This window comes from Lissotriton helveticus, chromosome 3_1, assembly GCF_964261635.1.
Source record: "Lissotriton helveticus chromosome 3_1, aLisHel1.1, whole genome shotgun sequence".
Classification (NCBI taxonomy): Eukaryota; Metazoa; Chordata; class Amphibia; order Caudata; family Salamandridae; genus Lissotriton; species Lissotriton helveticus.
In genome coordinates, this window is record NC_136061.1 from 139,477,359 (window position 1) to 139,495,911 (window position 18,553).

The 18,553-nt window shown below is 42.6% G+C and overlaps 1 protein-coding gene across 5 annotated transcripts in view; it reads right to left on the bottom strand.

Annotated features, from left to right (window-relative positions):
- The window catches only part of AUTS2 (activator of transcription and developmental regulator AUTS2), a 2,056,888-nt gene that overhangs the window by 39,751 nt on the left and 1,998,584 nt on the right, over positions 1 to 18,553 (bottom strand). For 2 of the 5 annotated variants that reach the window (XM_078679408.1, XM_078679411.1), the window contains 3 exons: positions 10,611 to 11,082; positions 9,068 to 9,327; positions 6,098 to 6,318 (listed from right to left, as the gene is read on the bottom strand). In XM_078679408.1, coding sequence (XP_078535534.1) covers positions 6,098 to 6,318; positions 9,068 to 9,164 — 318 coding nt within the window. In that variant the 5' untranslated portion in view covers positions 9,165 to 9,327; positions 10,611 to 11,082. Of the gene's footprint in view, positions 1 to 6,076; positions 6,319 to 9,067; positions 9,328 to 10,610; positions 11,083 to 18,553 lie in introns of all 5 variants that reach the window. The other 3 variants (XM_078679407.1, XM_078679409.1, XM_078679410.1) reach the window with 2 other exon arrangements.

The following is an 18,553-nucleotide window of genomic DNA, read 5'->3' on the forward strand; positions in this document are numbered from 1 at the left end:
TGTCATTTTGTAATGAGTTAAGGCCCGATTATGACTTTGGAAGTGTGGAAGCAGGGCTGATGCGCCATCGCCCTGCTCCCACACTGCCAAAGTAGTGTGTATACCGCCCGCCAGATTACAAGTTTTCTCGTGTCTGCCAGGCATTTCTTTGGCGGTCCCATGGTAGTGCCTCTGAAATTGGGCAATGCAATGAAAGCACAAAAGACAGTTTCTGCATGGCATGGACTCTGCATTCCATGCAGGAACTGGGGGTGCATGCACATAAGGGGCAAAGCATGTGGCCACCTGCATGCACCAACTTGCATGGGGTAAAGGGGGCCAAGTAGGGCCACCTCTGTTTCCTGACCGCCAGCAGTTTCATGGAGTAAGAACCTCCGTGAGGCAGTCAGGAAACTCGTAATATGCATGGCGGTGCCACAGTGGGACCACCAGCATATTGTGATCCCCTAACGCAGCTCCCTGATGGTTGCAGTTTGTTTGTTTGTTTGTATTTATTTTTATATCGCGCATAGTTCACCCGTTAGGTCTCGTAGCGCTGACAGATGGATAAAGACAAAACAGAACCAGTATGTATGGGAAGTGGATGACTAAGGTTTGAAGAGCAGAGTTTTTAGGTTCTTACGAAAAATGATCAAGTTAGGTTCTGCTCTCAGATCTAAGGGAAGTGAGTTCCAGAAAGAGGGACCGATTTTTGAGAAGCATCTGTCCCCGTTCCTCACTGTGCGGACTCTAGGCATCTTTAGCAGTAGTTGGTTGGAGGAGCGAAGATTTCTCATTGGGCTGTATCGGTGCAGTTTGTCTCTGATATATGCTGGTCCATGTCCGTTTAAGGATTTGTGGACTAGGCAGCAGACCTTGAATTTTATGCGTCTGTTGACTGGTAGCCAGTGTAATTGATTCAGACAGGGGGCAGACGGGGTTCTTGGTGGGAGATCCAATGCTAGCCTGGCTGCACTGTTCTGGATGGTCTGTAGTTTGGCTATGTTAGAGGCATTTATGTCTGCAAACAATGCATTGCCATAATCCAGCCGGCTGGTTATTAAGCTTTGGATTAGTGGTCTTCTGCTGGTTAAAGGAAGCCATTTAAATATTTTTCTAAGGCTTTTCATAAGGCCTATACAGGTATGTACCACTTTGTTAACGTGTGGTTGCATTGTGAGTTGGTCATCCATTAAAATTCCTAAATTTCGGGCTGTATTTTTGGGTGGGGGGCATTGACCAAGTTCAATGGGCCACCAGTCCTGTTCCCATATTTGATGTGCCTTTCCGAACAGCATTATTTCGGACTTTTCTGCATTAAGCATCAGAAAGTTCTCAGTCATCCATTTTTTGATGGCCACCATGCAGGATTGAAATCTAATTTTGGTGTCGCCTGGGTCAGGACCCATGGTGACCAGGATCTGTGTGTCGTCAGCGTATGAGACTGTTTGGAAGCCATGATCTCTGATTATTTTGGCCAGGGGGGACATATAAACGTTAAACAACGTTGGGCTCAAAATTGAGCCCTGGGGGACGCCGATATTGTTATCTGTGGTATCAGACAGGAAGGGACCGGTTTTGACTCTGGATTTCCTGTCTGTCAGGTAGCTTTGCAGCCAGCCCAGCGCCTTGCCCCCGACACCAACCCCCACCAGTCTCTCTATTAGTACTGTGTGGGAGATGGTGTCGAACGCTGCCGAGAGATCCAACAGAATCAGAATTGCTGATTTCTTTGAATCAATGGCAAGGCGGATATTATCCACTATTTCGAGTAGAGCCGTTTCCGTACTGTGGTGGGCTCTAAAGCCTGATTGGGTGGCGTCTAGTATCTTGTTATCTTCTAGGTGTTTCATTAATTGGGAGTTTATAGTAGCCTCCATCATTTTGCCAAACAAGGGGAGGAGGGCTATTGGGCGATAATTTGAAGGAGTTGTGTGGTCAGCATTGGTTTTTTTGATGATAGGCCTGATCGTTGCTTCCTTCCAGCTGCTTGGGAAGGTGCTTTGTGCAAGGGACGTATTAAAGATATTGGTAAGTTCAGTTACTATAGCTGGTCCTATTTTGACTAGAATTTGTGAAGATGCTGAGTCGTTTGGGGATCCTGATTTAATCTTCCCTAGGTTCTTTATTACCATGTCTGTGGTAAAGGGACTGAATTCTAATAGTTGCATGGTGTGTGTCGTGTTCTCCATATTTGAAGGGTGCAGGGAATGTGGAACATCAGTGTTGGGGGGGGGATTAGGGAAGGTCATATATATATTATTTATTTTATCCTTAAAATATACTGATAGCTGGTTTGCCCATTCCTGGGATTCCAGTGCGTTTGCTTGGCAAGGTAAGGGATTCGTAAAGTCTTTCACTATTTTATATAGTGTTTTTTGGCAGCTCCCTGCTTGATCTATTTTATCGGCAAGATAGTTTTTTTTTGCTGTTGCAATATGCGCCATATATTCATGATGGGAAGTTTTGTATTTGGCTTTGACGTCTGTGTCTTTGGTTTTTCTCCAACGCCTTTCCAGAGCTCCAACCACGTAAGTTGTAAGGAGGTGCTTGGACCGTCGGCGTGGCAGTCGTCGGACTGCAACTGCTGCGCCATTGTGAGTCTGGCAATCCACGCTTCAAAGGGACAGTTCTTGGGATTTTACTAGTCTGGGTTTGATCCTAACAGTTTGAGTGTGTTGATGAAATATCTATACCACCAATATTTATGTGATGCTCAAGTTTGGTGAAATATTTCGGAGGGATCACTTGCCCCACTGTGGCCTTAGAATATTTGGAACTGGTTAAATATTAATGCACCATTGATTGGGCCAGAGTTGAACAAAAGATAACTTTAGGCACATAGTGTGAAGATGGAACTAGAACTCTCCTTAAGGAATTTGTACACCCCTGCCCTACCACAAACAATGAACCGAATACAAACGATGTGTAGGCCCGGTGGGGTGATTGTGTAAGGGTGGACTCCTCACCATGCTCTAAAGTGGCAAAGGTGCAGTGAGACAGAAGAAGCGGTGTTAAATGTTTCAGTGTAGAGGTGCTAAAACTCACACTGCGGCTGAGGAAGGGGTCAACCTCTGAAGGGTATTTGTCAAACTGTGAAGGGATGAAAATGAAAAGGAGTGACTTTGCTAGCATTTAAGGAGCTTCCTCCCACCATCTTTGGATTTACCGAACAGCAGTAGAGCCTGAAGAAATATATACATTGTTAAAAAGGCAATATGAAACAGTATCTTTTGCTACCTTTCTCCATGCATCACGGAGGTTTTATGACATAAATAAAAGCAAATTGTGCATGTAATGCATAAGAAGACACTTTTATGGTAGTCCTATATCTGTTTTCATACGAAATGTAGTTTAAAAGATGGTCCCTATAAAGATGCTGGCATGTTCCTATTAAAATGTGATACAGCAGCAAAGAAAATGTAATTTGATGAGGCCTGGGATAGTATTCATTTATTTTATCCTCATGTCTTCTTCAGCAGAGCTTTGCCTGTTAATTTCTTTGACTGAATGAAAAGTAATGCAAAATATCCAAATAATAATTCATCATTTACCAGGTGCTGTGTGGTGCTTCACAACACAAATTTGAAGGTTTTTCCTCTTGTTAGGGAGAGCATTATGCTTTAACTTCATGTGCCTCCTGGATAAATACACACACAGAAAGCAGGGGCATAGCTACAATTGACACAATAAATGCTTTGCCACCGGGGTCCAGAGCTCCGAGGAACCAATTGGACCCCAACAATTGTTGTATTTTACTACCCCAACAGCAGTCAAAGGGGCCGGTGTCTTTGCTTGAACCAGGGCTCAGGGCTTCCTTGCTATGCTACTGACGGGAAGTAAGAATTATAAAAATGTACCCCTATGTTTGCAGGACAAGGTGAAACTAAATGTTCTTCAGCTGATGGTTTTACCATTGTAACAGTAAGAGAAAAGGTCAGGTCAATGTCACATTTTCCTGTTATCATAAATGTGGACTCCCGAAACTGATAGTTAATGGCTCAGGAACCTCCAAAGAAGCATTTAATGGTGAAATTCTGTGAAGGTGTTCAGAGCAAACCTCTTAGTCAAAACATTTTTGCTTCTGAAGCTGTTCTAAAATCCATGCAAATCTAGATCTAGAATGGAGGGAGTTAGGCGGCAGGAGATGAAAAGAGGACGCGAGAGGAATAGAAAGTGATGAAGGAAATAACATGGAGTAGCCTGCTCAGTTTTTTTTATCTCCCTTTCTCTGTCATTTCTCTCTCTCTCTCTCTCTCTCTCTCTCTCTCTCTTTGTGCTTCTCTTTCTCTCTCTATGTCCTCGCCCCAGCTCTTCACTTACCATGCCCCTGCCTCTCACTCTTTTATTTTTCTCTCACTGCCCTCTGTTTTTCCCTATTCTCTTTCGTTCTCCATAATAATCATATCTGCTTTTTCCCTTAACATGTTTACATTTTTTCACGATTGACGAGAAGATTGAAACGGTTGTGAGAATTCTATACCAGCAAGATTGTCATGTGCGGAAAAATCAAGATTTAAAGAAATACACAGATTGTTGATGACGCTCAAAGGCAAAACCAAACACCCAGTAGTCATTGGATATCTTTGATGTGGGAGATTTAGCATCAGAAAAGATTATTGTGCGTGTGGACATGTCATTGCTCGAGGGAGAGGTGTGGCGCAGCAGCCAGGGCAGCTGACTCTAGAGAGCAGGACTCAACGTTCGATTCCCGGCTTCGGCGGCAGCTCAACTCAGCACCATGTGACTCTGGGCAATAGCTCACTTAATCTCCCCGACGGCCCCCAGCACCTTGAGACTCTTAGGGGTGAGTAGTTCGCCCTTTACAATTACTGGATGGGATTGATTGATTGCTACAGTGTGCATTAAAGATTACAGCTGTGTGTTAGGCTCACTAGCTTGTGGAATTTGATGCTGCTCAGCAGGAGTGCCAGTTTTTTGGAAGACATCAGCTATCTCAAGTCCTATTCTAATGGGGCTAATCTCTGGAAATAAAGGCATTTGCCAGTAAATCTCCATCATATAGGATCAAATGATTTTCTGGCCTCAAAACAAAAACACCCTAATAATCATGCTGCAAAGTACTGTGGTCCACCATTGACATATTTATGATTGCATCACACATTTTCTACAACCTATGAAAATGGATAACTATTCAACAATGAAAAAGTGAAGGTGAAGTGTCTGCAGTGAGGACAAATGAGGATGATGGTATACCATAGTATGCAGGACAAGAGGGTTGTCTATTTGGCAGTGCAGATCTGCTTTGTGGAAGGATTAATTTTAAAGACATCAAAAAACCTCAAGTGAGTGTTTTTTTCTTTTGTGCTGCTTTTAGTGATCTCCTTTGGAACAAAAACACATTTTTAAAGGGCCGGTCTAGTGAATGATGTTAGAATAGGTTTTAGATATCTACCCGATGTCCACAAAGTAAGCGTTGTTCTGACGCTCTAAATGTTGTTGATTGTTCATGGTGTGTATTTGGGGTTTACTTTTCAGTAGATGGCCTCTTGTAATAAAAGTAGTAAATTTACAATTTGAACTATTGAGACGGCCCTTAATTAGCAACAAAATTTTAATGAATAGAAAAAATAAATGCACTCATATTTTTCCTAATGTGGTTTACACTAATGTTATTTATGCTAGCATCATGTAAGGGGGTCTGGTTTAAGAATATTACATTCCTTGTTAAAAAAAATAATAATAGTGAGATTCAGTAGCAGCCGAACTGGATCTATAACTATGCTGTCTGGACTGAAGAGACACTTATGAGGAGGGGGAAGAAGCAACGTTAGATCGAGAAAAGTTCATGTTAATAGATTATGTTGTTCATAGAAGAAAGGCTATATGAAAATAATTAAAAAACACAAACAGCTTTAAGAATAGATGAAATAAATTTTAGATGTAAAAATATTCATCATAGAGGAACCACAAACATTAGAAAGACCCATGCCACCCCAGCTGTTGACACAACAAACAACAGTTTCACTGATCCAAGGATCTTGGCTTATTAATTCACATTGGGAAGCTCTTTGTGAGAACTGTTCCCCTTAAAACACGTACAACAACAAAAAAGGTATGTTCTACTTATCCTCACATTTCTGCCTGGGGTACGCACCATTGGCGGTGCTGGCGTTGGCATAATGGCAGTGCTCGGGATGGCGTGTGGAAAAGGCGTGAAGGTGTGCTGGTGGGTGTGTTGGTGGGTGTGCTGGTGCTGATGCTGGTGCTGGTGAAACTCGGTTCGCAGGTAAGGAGGAGGACCCAGTGAGGCACCACGATCTGCACTTTGAGAAGCCAAAAAACGTGTATTCAGTTCCTGTCGAAGAAGATCTCGCTCTGGAAAAACCAAGATATAACACATTCATTAATAACATGTTGGCTCATATGACAATGTCTATCTCTTTTTGCAACCAAAGCAACAACTTTGTGTCACAAGGGTAAACACTGAGAATTCTTTTCTAAAACCTCTAGCGATGCAAATATTATTTATAATGGTTTGAAGAGAATTAGACAGATTTTTGAGACTATGAGCAACACTTTATAAGTAAAGTCCTCCAGTACACACTTATTACTTATGTATTTAAAAGCAGAACAAACTGATTCTACCTCAAACACAATCTCAAATGTTACATTTCAAAAGTACAGGAAATGTGTTATATACATTTCCAATTAGATAAGCAATAAAATAGATTGAACTAATGTTGCTGCATGTTTGTTCAGAAGAAGATACCAATTGTTTAATTGTGTATTACTTAAAAGATCAAAAATGGTGCAAATGCACTTGTATTGTTTTTTGCTGGACTGAAAACTTCTCAGAATGTGGCCCCTGGTGCTAGAATCCCCTTATAAGATGTAGGTATTGTATATTTATTGCTATTCCATCGGCCACTGATGCAGACATCCTTCTAAATTCATGTATTGCAGAGTGAAACGGTGAATGTCACTGTAAGCACATCAATCAGTCAACCATATTGCCTGCTTTATAAGGCTCCGTCTTGAGTGTGAGATTCAGAAGGAAGGCCGGAGTGTAGCTTCAGGAGTGGTATTACACCCCCCTCCCCCTAATAAATGTATTCTCTAGCAAATAGTTGGATCCTGGTGCCTTCAGTCGGGTATGGTGAGGTGGCTGTCAAATTTCACCTGGGATTTTTACTCACACGTACAGACAAAAACATTCACACACCTCTTTCCTTTCTGTTTTGAAGGTTCTTAAAACTGTTGGTTATTTTATAACATTTTGTCCTTTTAGTAACCCTAACAATCTGCACTGCAATCCCTTCCCACTGCCCCTAAAGCCAACCCATGCTCTGATTTTCAAATAAGGCACTAGCCAGGATTTGCTAGCGTGATTGCTAGGAAATTTGAGGTTCATACCCCCTAATTTTGTTGACCAAGCTACGTCACTGAGAAAGGAAAATTGTGGGATACCCAACAGACTAAAACCATGTCCCTTTTAACGTACAAATTAGCCTATGGTAACATTTTCTGAAACTCCCTTAAAAATGGGCCATCTGCAGTAGATTTGGAAAATCACCAAAGGCTTTAGAGGACTCTGGTCTGGGTACCCTGTTATTATACCAGTACATCATTCTGAACTGATCAAATTTTACTACCTAGAAGAGATAACAATCACCCTTCTTTTAAAGTTGAATCCCTTCTTTTAAAGTTGAATTTGCTTTAGGAGAAAATGCAGAATATGTAGGAAAAGAAGACTGATGATGTCAAATGTTTTAGTGGTCAAGCTAGAGAACTTCGAATTCAATCAATAGAGTCATTATCCACAGATGTACACACATCCCGTAGGTACTGCTTCATCATCTGATCTGTGATTCTGCCTCTTTGATCATACATGAGCTCTTTGTATCAAAAAGGCTGTAACTGGCCTGAGGGTGCCTGTGTTCCTATTCATAGGAGATGTGAGGAATCAGTTTCATCGGAATGATTCCTATTGGAGCAGGATCAAAATTATTTTGCATATGGTTGGTCTCTCTCTGTGATGCCACGGTGAGCACAAGAAATGGGACCGGAATGTGGCCAGAGTAATTCCGAGGATGTTAGTTTAATTAAGGTATTCCAATTATCCCTTTCAGTTTTCTCGTTGCATTGTGGGGTTGGAAGGTGTTGATACTGCCACCAATTATCTTCAAATTCATTTGTATATATTGCAGCTATGAAGGTAAAAAAAATATATATGAGACCCTAAAAGGTGACAATTTGTGATTGGAGAGCACAGATAATAAACATGCTAGCATAGAATCTTGCCCTGTCTGCACTAGAGCTAAAGAGACTGGAGAACATGTACTTTTCTTATACCAACAGATACACAGGAGGTGGATAAGACCAATGTGCCTAAACCTTGGAGTCAGGCAATATCAGATTGCATATAGAATCTTAAAAACGGACGTATTGGGGCCAATAGTTTTTGCCGTTAGCCTCTTTCTATTTGCCTTCTGGATAACTTGACAGAAGCTTTTACCTTAGGTTGCATTGCGATATTAAACGCTCCCAATTGTGATATGTTGGCCAATTGAATTAATGTATTGTGTATTGCATTTGAGCTCCTCCTCTCAAGTGGCGTGGTTATTAGCTGGAAGGTTGCACTGAAGTTTGTCTTTTATGCATTTTTAACATGGGACTTTATCCACCATTTTTTTATTGTATATTTTAATCAACCATCGGAAATGCATTTTTATTTTATAATTTTAGATTGTAAACTGATGATTGTTCTATTTTTGTAAACTTTGATGGTTTGAAAGAAATAACTGAATAAAGTTATTTGACTGACTGACTGACAAGCATGCTTCTACAAAAGGACATTCATTTATGAACAGTGCAGAAATGTCTCTATGGAGAAGTTCGGTTCCAGAAGCAAGGAACAGCTTTGCCTGGTATTCTATGGTAACTTTGTGACTGGTGTTTTAGCAGCTGTAGAAGTCAAAGCAACACCGGCAAGAGCTGGTACTCAGTTGTAAGTTTTGAACTTAAAAATGTGGAATGTGGAAAAAAGAAATGTCTAATTCCATTCATGTCTATTTCTTTCAAGTCAAGGTGCATCAGCTAGTAAGGACTGATGTCCAGTTCATACCTGAGTAAGTGCTGTTGCCCGTTGGATGTCCTGGAACTTGCAGTGTCCCTGAAGTCAATGGAGGTGGAGGAGGTAAAGCCGCAGGAGGGGCAAACATATTGGGGTGATGCTGATGAGCAGGAGGAGTTTGGCGGGTCGGGGTGAAACTATGAAGGGGGCTGTGGCTTGGCAATGACAAGGGAAAAGGGGAGGCAGGAGAACGGTGGGAATGTGGGGGTGGGGGAGCCTGACTTTTGGCTGGAGTGCTGCTCCTGCTGCTGCTGTTTTGGAGAAAAAAGAAACAAATAAGCAAGGCATTAAGAAAAGAAATGGCTTGACTAAGGGTTACTTTTAGGGGTCAGTCCATAAAAATGAGATCACTCCACTCCTCATTTCTTATAGTGCATTGTTCATCAGGAATTGTCTTAATGGTCAGAGTTTTGCAGGACCATACCCAATTCTGATGAAAGAGCATGATATTTTCCAGTTTCACTAAAAACTGAAGACTCAATCCCAGTGCCTAAATCTAACATATTTTTTCATTAGCAATTTTTGACTCATCAAGGTGTTTGAGTCTGTGAATGAACAGCATATATAGTGTCCAAGTTTTTAAAATAAATATTTAGGAAAACTTGGAAAGGCTTTGGCTACCAATTAGAGTTGGAAAAATCTTTTTGTGGCGATTGCGGAAGCCATAAAAACGTTACAATTGTTTTAAAAGCCTCACTTTCAACTCAGGAGGGTTTGTGGCAGTAGAGGGTTAAAAAAGATTATATTTTTGGTTAAAAAAAAACAGAGCACTCGAATAGCCTATTCAACTATACAATGAACTCTTTCCTTTTAAATTCACACATTTAAAACGGACTGTCGGTCTGGCACCCTTTGTCAAGCAAAGTCATTAAAAATAACATTGTGGAATCTTTGAAAACAAACAAAGTGTACTGCAAATGAATGCCTCTCCGGGTAGCATTATCTGCCTGGTGAACTATATCTCATTCATTGAAGTTGAACCTATATTCCTATGTAGATTAGGATGGCTATAGCAGACGGACCAGGGCATAAATTTAGAAACACAGGCAATCCATGTCTACTACCTATATATAGGCCGGCATAATATCCATATCTCTTGATTGGTATATTAAAGAAGGTGTGGATTTTTCAGTCAATTACCTTACGTGCTGGTTGCTCAGTAATGCAAGAAAAAACACTGAGCCATTTGTATAAAACAAGTCTCTCTGACAAGTGTCTCTGTGTTTTGAGAGAATTAGACATAGAAAGATATTCGGACTAATTTTAGCAAATGTTTGTTCTGGGATCCCACTAAACCCTTAATGTAATAAGCATATTTTGGAACAAGCAGAAGTGAACTAAGGGAGAAATTTCTAGACTACTACAACCCCACTGTTTTAGCTTATAAAACTATGGAAACTTCAAAGAACATTCTACTTTTTCCACAAATATGATTGTAATGTAACAGCGCCACATGTTCTTATTGCAAAATAAATCAACAGTACCAGAATCGTCATAACTGACCATAAGCCAAAAAGTGAATGCTGTAGTTTACCTTAAGCTGTTGAGGCTTAAACTGCTGCTGTTGTATGCCGACAGGGGTTGCGATAGTGTCCGTGATGGAGGACGAGATGTCACTGGAGGAAGATGACCTGAGTGTGCAGGGGAATGTATTCTTGCCTGCTTCTGCACCTGAGGCGTTGGTGAAGGATGGAGAACCTCAGGTGGTGGCGGTGCTTGAGGCCGCTGGGTAGCCGCCGGCTGCGGCTCTGTGGGAGACGGCGAATGTTGGATAAGAATGGGAATCGGCGATGAGGACTGGGGTTGGGGCTCTGACAGCTGAGGTTGGGCAAGTGGAAGAACCAGAGGGAAATGATCCTTGGGATTTGCGGTTTCAAGAGCCGGCTCGTCAATGCTGTCTTGGCTTTTCTCCTGGCTCCTTTCTAATCCCGTTATATGACGGACAGGTTCTCCCCTTGGACTACCGACATCATTGGTGGTCAGTACACTGACAACAAATGCAGTATCTGCAAAACATAACCAAAATAAAACACTTATTACATGATAAACTGATGGACTTCATTTCACAGGCTCCATTTCAGAATGCAATGCACCAATCGTGGGTGCCTACTAATTGTAAAATCGATTGCCAGCTCTCAAATGCTATCGTGACAAATGAATATGGTAGCTCTGTCCAAACCATAACAGGGAAAGATGCAAACAGAATGTTTGATATGATGTCTCTGAAACATAAATTCCCAGGACGAATGGAATTTGAGATTCTGTGGCCGCAGCGTTTTTCACATCATTTTCAATTTGCCACATTTGTCACATAAACCATCACCTGCTACATAATTTGCAGATTTTAACCCCCAAAAAAATTTCTAGCTCAAAAGGATCAAAAGTTACTAAGAATGTGGCGACACTTGTTGCTGTGCAGCGGGAGGCACTTTTAAAAATCGACTGTTCACCTTTCATTTGTATATTGCTGTATTTGGATGTAGAGCTAGTATTAATATGTTGAAAACTTTGTCCAGACAGTGTTAACATGAGTAAAACATAAAAATGATAAAATATTGAAATTATACTCTCACAAATGTACAGCACTAAACCATATCATTTGCATTTTCTTGCAGCATTATTTGGTAAACAATGTTGCATAATTTGATCCTCTTTTGCCTCATAATTCCAGTGGTTGTGACCATACCCTAACTTCACTGCAGGTAATGGCAGCTGGTTTGAACAATATATATAATCAATAACAGACCTGGTCTTATTTTCAATCACAAATATCACAAATATCACTATTTTTCCCAGTCAAATTACCACTGTAGTATAATTACAACTCATTTTTGAATAGGCCTTTATAATTCTGAATCCATAGAGGGGCAAGAAAGGTAAGAGTCTTAATGTTTTGTATGTGCAATGGTCTGAACATGCTGGGCTCCGATAACCATAAGGGCTCTTGGAGAGCAATGCCTTTCTTTCAACCCACAGATGTTTTGTATGCATATAACCAAGCCAGTGGTCCTGAAGGTGAAGTTATCTGCAGAAGTGTGAATGAGCATCATGGTAGCTAAACTATGAAACAGCTGAAATTACAGAAACTAAGTGTGGTTCCATGTGACAAAGTTATGGATGTTGCATGACTTCTTCTGTAGGTTATTAAACATGTATGCGGCTGGTGGTCTCAGTGCATCAAGCACAAACCAGAGGTTTTAAACTTAAAGGTGAACCCATATGGCCCTTTCTCTGTGCAGAAGTATGCCAGATCACATTACATATTTTGGCATGTAATTACAATTTACCTTGGACAGGCTAAGCTCCAAACATCAAGAGTTAAGAAATCTGGTGTTTGAGCCAGATTACCAATGCTTTTTGCTGTGGTGCAATGCAAAAGGTATACCACATGTGATGTAGCCTTATTTCTCAAAAACAATAAATACTACCTGAAAGGCCAACTGCATCAAATTGCAAATCTAACCAACTGCAAAGGTTGAGGGCATTAAAAACTTTTGGGTGGAAAATGAGGGGGTTTGGGTACTTCCCCCTAAGTCAAAGATGGCCAAACTGCTGGTTTTCATTTTACTGATGAGATAAATCACCCTATATGCAGTACAAAACTGCGAGTGTTCAGTGCTTACAGATGTAGGTGATGGCCCTACACAGTCCAATTTGTATCATTGAGGCTCAGGAGGAGTGCTCTAAAGTCGCTGCTTATCGAAGAACTACAAAGTCAGGGCTCCACCTGAATTGAAAGGTTACTTTTCCTTGGCAGGATCCAAGGCACCACTGGTTTATTATAATTCACTTCCATCCTGCTCTGGGGGTGTTATGCAGCATAGAGATTTGAGGTGGATATCCTGCAGGAAGACGGCTGCAGGTGGGCGCCTTCCAGTTTAACTTGTTTGCCGGATGTCTATGAGACGAATAGGACACTTTACCCGCACACTTTTACTCCACGTACCATTACTCCGCAGTTTTTGCACCACAAAATCTTTTAGAAAGCAGGGCTTTTCAATGCAATCCATTACAACGCATTCCACATTACAACGCAATTTACTATTCTAACTCCACCAGGGCGTTACTTTGGGTCATGCATTGTAGTTTGCAGTGTAAACATATGTGTGCGCATATGTGTGGGGTGTTCCACCCAACTGCAGAATCTCTACGGTCATAAGCTTTCTATTAACTTGTAGTTTGTGTAAATTTACCTTTGTGACTCAGGCTCAAGGTATCACTCACAACTATCGAAATGCCCCTCCACAATGGTACCTTCAGAGGTGGCTTCGCACCCACGCAAAACAGGGCCATGTGATGGTCTTAATCAAAACATGTGCTCGCTCAGTAACATGCATATCCATCAGGGCCATTTTGTTTTAACTGGTGAGTGGGGGTGGGATGGACTGCCTTACCCACATACTATGATTCCAGCAGGGAAGGGAGAGGATGCACCTTTGTGGTAGCACTGCCATAATGGAGAGACAATTTGTGTATGAGGCACCCTGAAGATGTTGCAGTATCAAAATGGAGAATTTCCTAACATTAGTATTTAGTTTTTTGTGTAGCATTTCCATGACACCTTATACTCCAGACGAGTATGAGGTGCTAGGCAAGTAAGAGTCTCCTATGCTGTGCTTGGTGGGTAGAGTGTGGATAAATAAGGTGGTCCATGTGGGAAGTATTTTGGTGCTGTGGATTGTGGATGAGGCTCAGAGGGGTCCCCAATCTTGTCTCGGAGAAACAGGGTCGCACTGAAGATTATGGACGGACTGACAGCTTCAGGGTAGGAAGAAAAAGGGCATTTCGATGACCAATTGCAAAAAGCTGCGTGCCTAAAGTAGCTGAAAAATATGTTTCTCATTTTACTCTACATACTATTACTTCTACATCCAATTTAATTCCATCGAGCACATCCTTGTAAGAACTAAGATGTGTTCCCTGCATTACTGCTATCACACTCACAGAAAGTGGGCATGACCTGTTCTTTTGATGACTTTGATACACAGTCCAGCTCTTACAGGAGGTGGGGGGAGGGGGAATGCCATAGCACCATGTTTTTACAGAGTTACTCAACCCCTTCCGTGCTCCCGTTGGCTGTTGGCTGTCGCGAGCACTACCTCCCTGGTGCTGCGAACGGCCAACGCAGCCCCGCCCACTCCGTGGAACGCCCGCACTGCGGCAAAATATTTGCCGGGGTAAACGGGTTAAAACCTGGATCCGTAGAAGAAGTTGAGATTTCAGAAATGAGAATGCTAACATCTGCCCAAAAGGCACATGGCAATTCGAGAAGAAGAGGATGAAAAGTCTTAATGTTATTATCTAATATGGTCAATATATTTACTGGGTGATACATACATGAACACCTTAGAGTAACAAAGATTAATTTACTTGACTTTACTGATTTGAATTTATTTCCAAAACCTTGCACGATGGTCTTTCCTAGAACTGAAACTCGGATAGGTTTGTTAGATTTTAATACTTTTTGTAGCTGACATTTCTGTGTCACATAACACAAAATTAATCTGTTTAAGGTGCGAAGGAGATGTTGTGGCCTTAGCATTGTCAGGTGCTTATCTTGGCTTTGACATTCAACCAAAGAGAGTGTGCTTCTGGAGACTTGGTTTAATTTCCCTGTACCTGAGATTCTAAATATTTACAGTGTGAATTATGAACACCATATGCAGTACAATGTCCTTGTATTGTCCCATTCAAAGCCAATCACGTCCACCACTGATCTGGGTCACTATTCAGCTGGCTATGGTATATTGTACACTTTCTGACAGAAAGGCCATTCCTACCAATAAGTCGGCTAAAATAAATTAATGCTCCCAAATATTGGCCGACTGACAGCCCTGGAGCATGAAGTCTTCTGTTGGCAAATACACTTCTCTAACTCTCTCTAACTCCCATTCAAGGGACAACAAACCTGTAGTAAAACACAACATATGAATAGATTTTAACTTAATTTGGGTTTTTTGTAATTATATTTTGTTTAGATTAAATTAAATGATCATTTTTCTCCTCCCATCCCTTACAAAATCATTTGTGTTGAATGCGTCACATTCTCGGATGCAAATCACGGATGCAAATCACGATGAACACCATCCACTCCGGATCTCCAACCGAATCCTGCCCCCACCACGTGTTCAACAAGGCCGACTCCACCATCGCACCCCAGCTCCGGAACATCATCAACACCTCCTTCAACACCGCCACCTTCCCGGAGAGCTGGAAGCATGCCGAGCTCAGCGCCCTACTGAAGAAACCAACAGCGGACCCCACCGACCTCAAAAACTTCCGCCCCATCTCGCTCCTCCCTTTTCCTGCTAAAGTCATCGAGAAGATCGTCAACAGACAGCTTGCCGCCTTCCTCGAGACAAACGGATCCCTCGACCCCTCGCAGTCCGGTTTCAGAGCCAACCACAGCACCGAGACCGCCCTCATCGCAGCCACCGACGACATTCGAGCCCTGCTCGACAACGGGGAAACAGCGGCACTCATCCTCCTGGACCTCTCCGCAGTGTTCGACACTGTCTACCACCACACCCTAGTTCAACGCCTCGGCAACATCGGCATCCAAGAGAAGGCACTGGAGTGGATCATCTTGTTCCTCGCTGGAAAAACACAGAGAGTCCGCCTCCCCCCGTTTCTATCCGAGGCTACCGAAGTCATCTGCGGCGTTCCGCAAGGATCATCCCTCAGCCCCACCCTCTTCAACGTCTACATGAGACCTCTTGCAGCCATCGCACGCCAACACAACCTCAACATCATCTCCTACGCCGATGACACCCAGCTGATACTCTCCCTCACCAGAGACCCCGACACCGCCAGAACCAGCCTACACGAAGGGATGAAAGACGTCGCCGAGTGGATGATGAACAGCCGCCTGAAACTGAACTCAGACAAGACGGAAGTCCTCATCCTGGGACCATCGCCCTCCGCCTGGGACGACTCCTGGTGGCCCCCCGCCCTGGGCACCACTCCCAAGCCAACAGACCACGCATGCAACCTGGCCTTCATCCTGGACTCCTCACTCTCGATGACCAGACAAGTCAACGCCGTCTCCTCATCATGCTTTCACACCCTACGCATGCTTCGCAAGATCTTCCGATGGATCCCGACCGAAACCAGGAATATGGTCACCCAGGCACTCGTCACCAGCCGACTGGACTACGGAAACACCCTCTACGCCGGAACCACAGCCAAGCTACAGAAAAGACTCCAACGCATCCAGAACGCCTCCCTCCCCATCCACCTTCGGCTGACCCAGGACCATCTCGCCTTCAGGAGACAACTCAAGACCTGGCTGTTGGAGCAGTAGCGGGCCCTCCCCCCCCCCAAGCGCCTTGAGACCCTTCCGGGTGAGTAGTGCGCTATACAAATGTTATGATTGATTGATTGATTGAATCATTAATTTTTTTGAATTGTGATTTAATTTAAAAAGTTATGCTTTACGCTATATTTTCTTAAAACGTAAAATGTTATTATGTAACAAGATATCATTGAAGTGTTCTTTTGTGCACAGACACCCACCTGTTTTGTAGTAATTATGCCCCATTTTTCGACTAGTTCCCATTACCCCTCCCACATTTGATACTATGCCAAACCATGCAGCGGGCAGAGAACTCACCAAAGACATTATAAGAGAAACAGAGATCGCCGTTCTGAAGTTTGTAAATTGCATTTTGATGTATGTAAAATAGTACTAACTTGCGTAAGTCTAAATGGCTTTTGTGACTATGCCATGGCTGTCCCCAGAGATTGAAATCAGCAGCACACTGTTAGTAGTCACTACCACCTGACACCCCCTCCGACTCTTAAAGAAGCCATGCTCCATTTAAGTGACTGCAGTTCACTTATCTGCTCGCCAAGGTTATCGAAGTCCCAGGCGAGCCCAACATTTGTTCAACATTTGTCTCCGTGACAAAGTGGGACTCCTTTTAACGTGTCACTCCCCCGAGCACGAGCTCTAAAAGTGGCGTTCCCATGTGCGGCTTGTGACACTCTGTTTATATGTGCACAGAGTGGGAGCGCAGGTGTCTGTCACTCTCTCGGGTGTACTGCCACCGCGTACACAGCACAGCGTTTGCTGCAATTATAGCACTCAGAACACAAATATTATTTCTTTGTCGTGTCAACTGGAAAATAGGTCCATCACCATAACTTTTATCTGGTATGAAGGTAGCAACAGCGCCTAAAAATATGATACTTTTCAGAAATGCATGTTACGCGGGGGAAGTTTGTAAGTCTTACAAGCAACATAGCTGCAAAACATTGGAGTTTTCATCAACTAGTCTATCAACCGAATAACAAATCACTGCTGTGGAGACAAAAAATGTCCTTTCACAAAAGAAAAGGGAATGTTGTCAGTTTTCACTCTTGCCATCTGTATGGTATTATTGTAATGGATTTGCAAGAGCTACAGATGTAGTATATTTTCATATTGCCTACTCACGCCTACTCACTCCCTGGGAACAAAATGCTGCAGTGAACTATTGTGTGAGCGGGGCAGACTGATTTTCTTGAATTTAGTTTGAGGGCAGAACGTCAGGTATCCTAGGAAACAAAAATCATAATCTGTTACTTTTTCAGTTGTGGATACAACAGACCACCACAGAAATAGTGACCGATTGCAGGAGATATCGCCAACCCATGCAGAATGGCTGAAAGTTCCTCTTTTCAAATTCGGTGCTCCATTAAGAAGACCATTGCATGTAGCTGGTTTGGGGCAGTACCACAAATGACCACTTGAGGGCACCAGATTGAAACACATGCTCCAAAAATCGATTTGTTGCTAAATAAAAGGGAGCACCTCAATGTCAAAAAGAGTTTTGCTAAGCACTCTGATAATCCTTCACTATACAGCCAAGGTGTGCATGATGTCAGAGTAGAACCTTCCAGACTTTAAGCTGTGAATGCACACCTGGTGGCGCATAGACGGGGGCGTTGCATCCTGCCATATACTGCCACACGAGTGCTCGCTACCTTCTACTTCCTGGAGTGTGGCCCCACAGATTGTTTTTGTGGAACCGCACTCTTCCTGAGACCCCTCATTAACACCAAGGGCTAAACCCTGAAGGCACACATCACCATGAACCTTCTGGGAGGGAAACAGTCTTTTGTGAATGGGGCTACAAGGGTTTTTTATGGCACAATTGTATTATCTCATTAGTGACTGTCGAGCCATTTACCCCTAGTTTTCACCAACACATGATCATTTCAAATAAAAAGCATTTTTTTTCCTTTATACCTAATTATTAACACTTTGCCAGCAAGATGTATTGCACTACCTAATGAAATTCTTCTGCAAGATTCAGGGTATTAGGATGCAAAAAAAAAGGAAAAAAATATTAGGAGATGTCAAAATATAATGCATGGGGAAGGTGCTGGATTCCCTGTAGTTCTTTTCCTCTGTCCCAGTGGACATTTTCTAAATCCGCTTACACAGGTATGAAATTACAGAATATATATTCGTTTCATAATTAAGACTCCAGG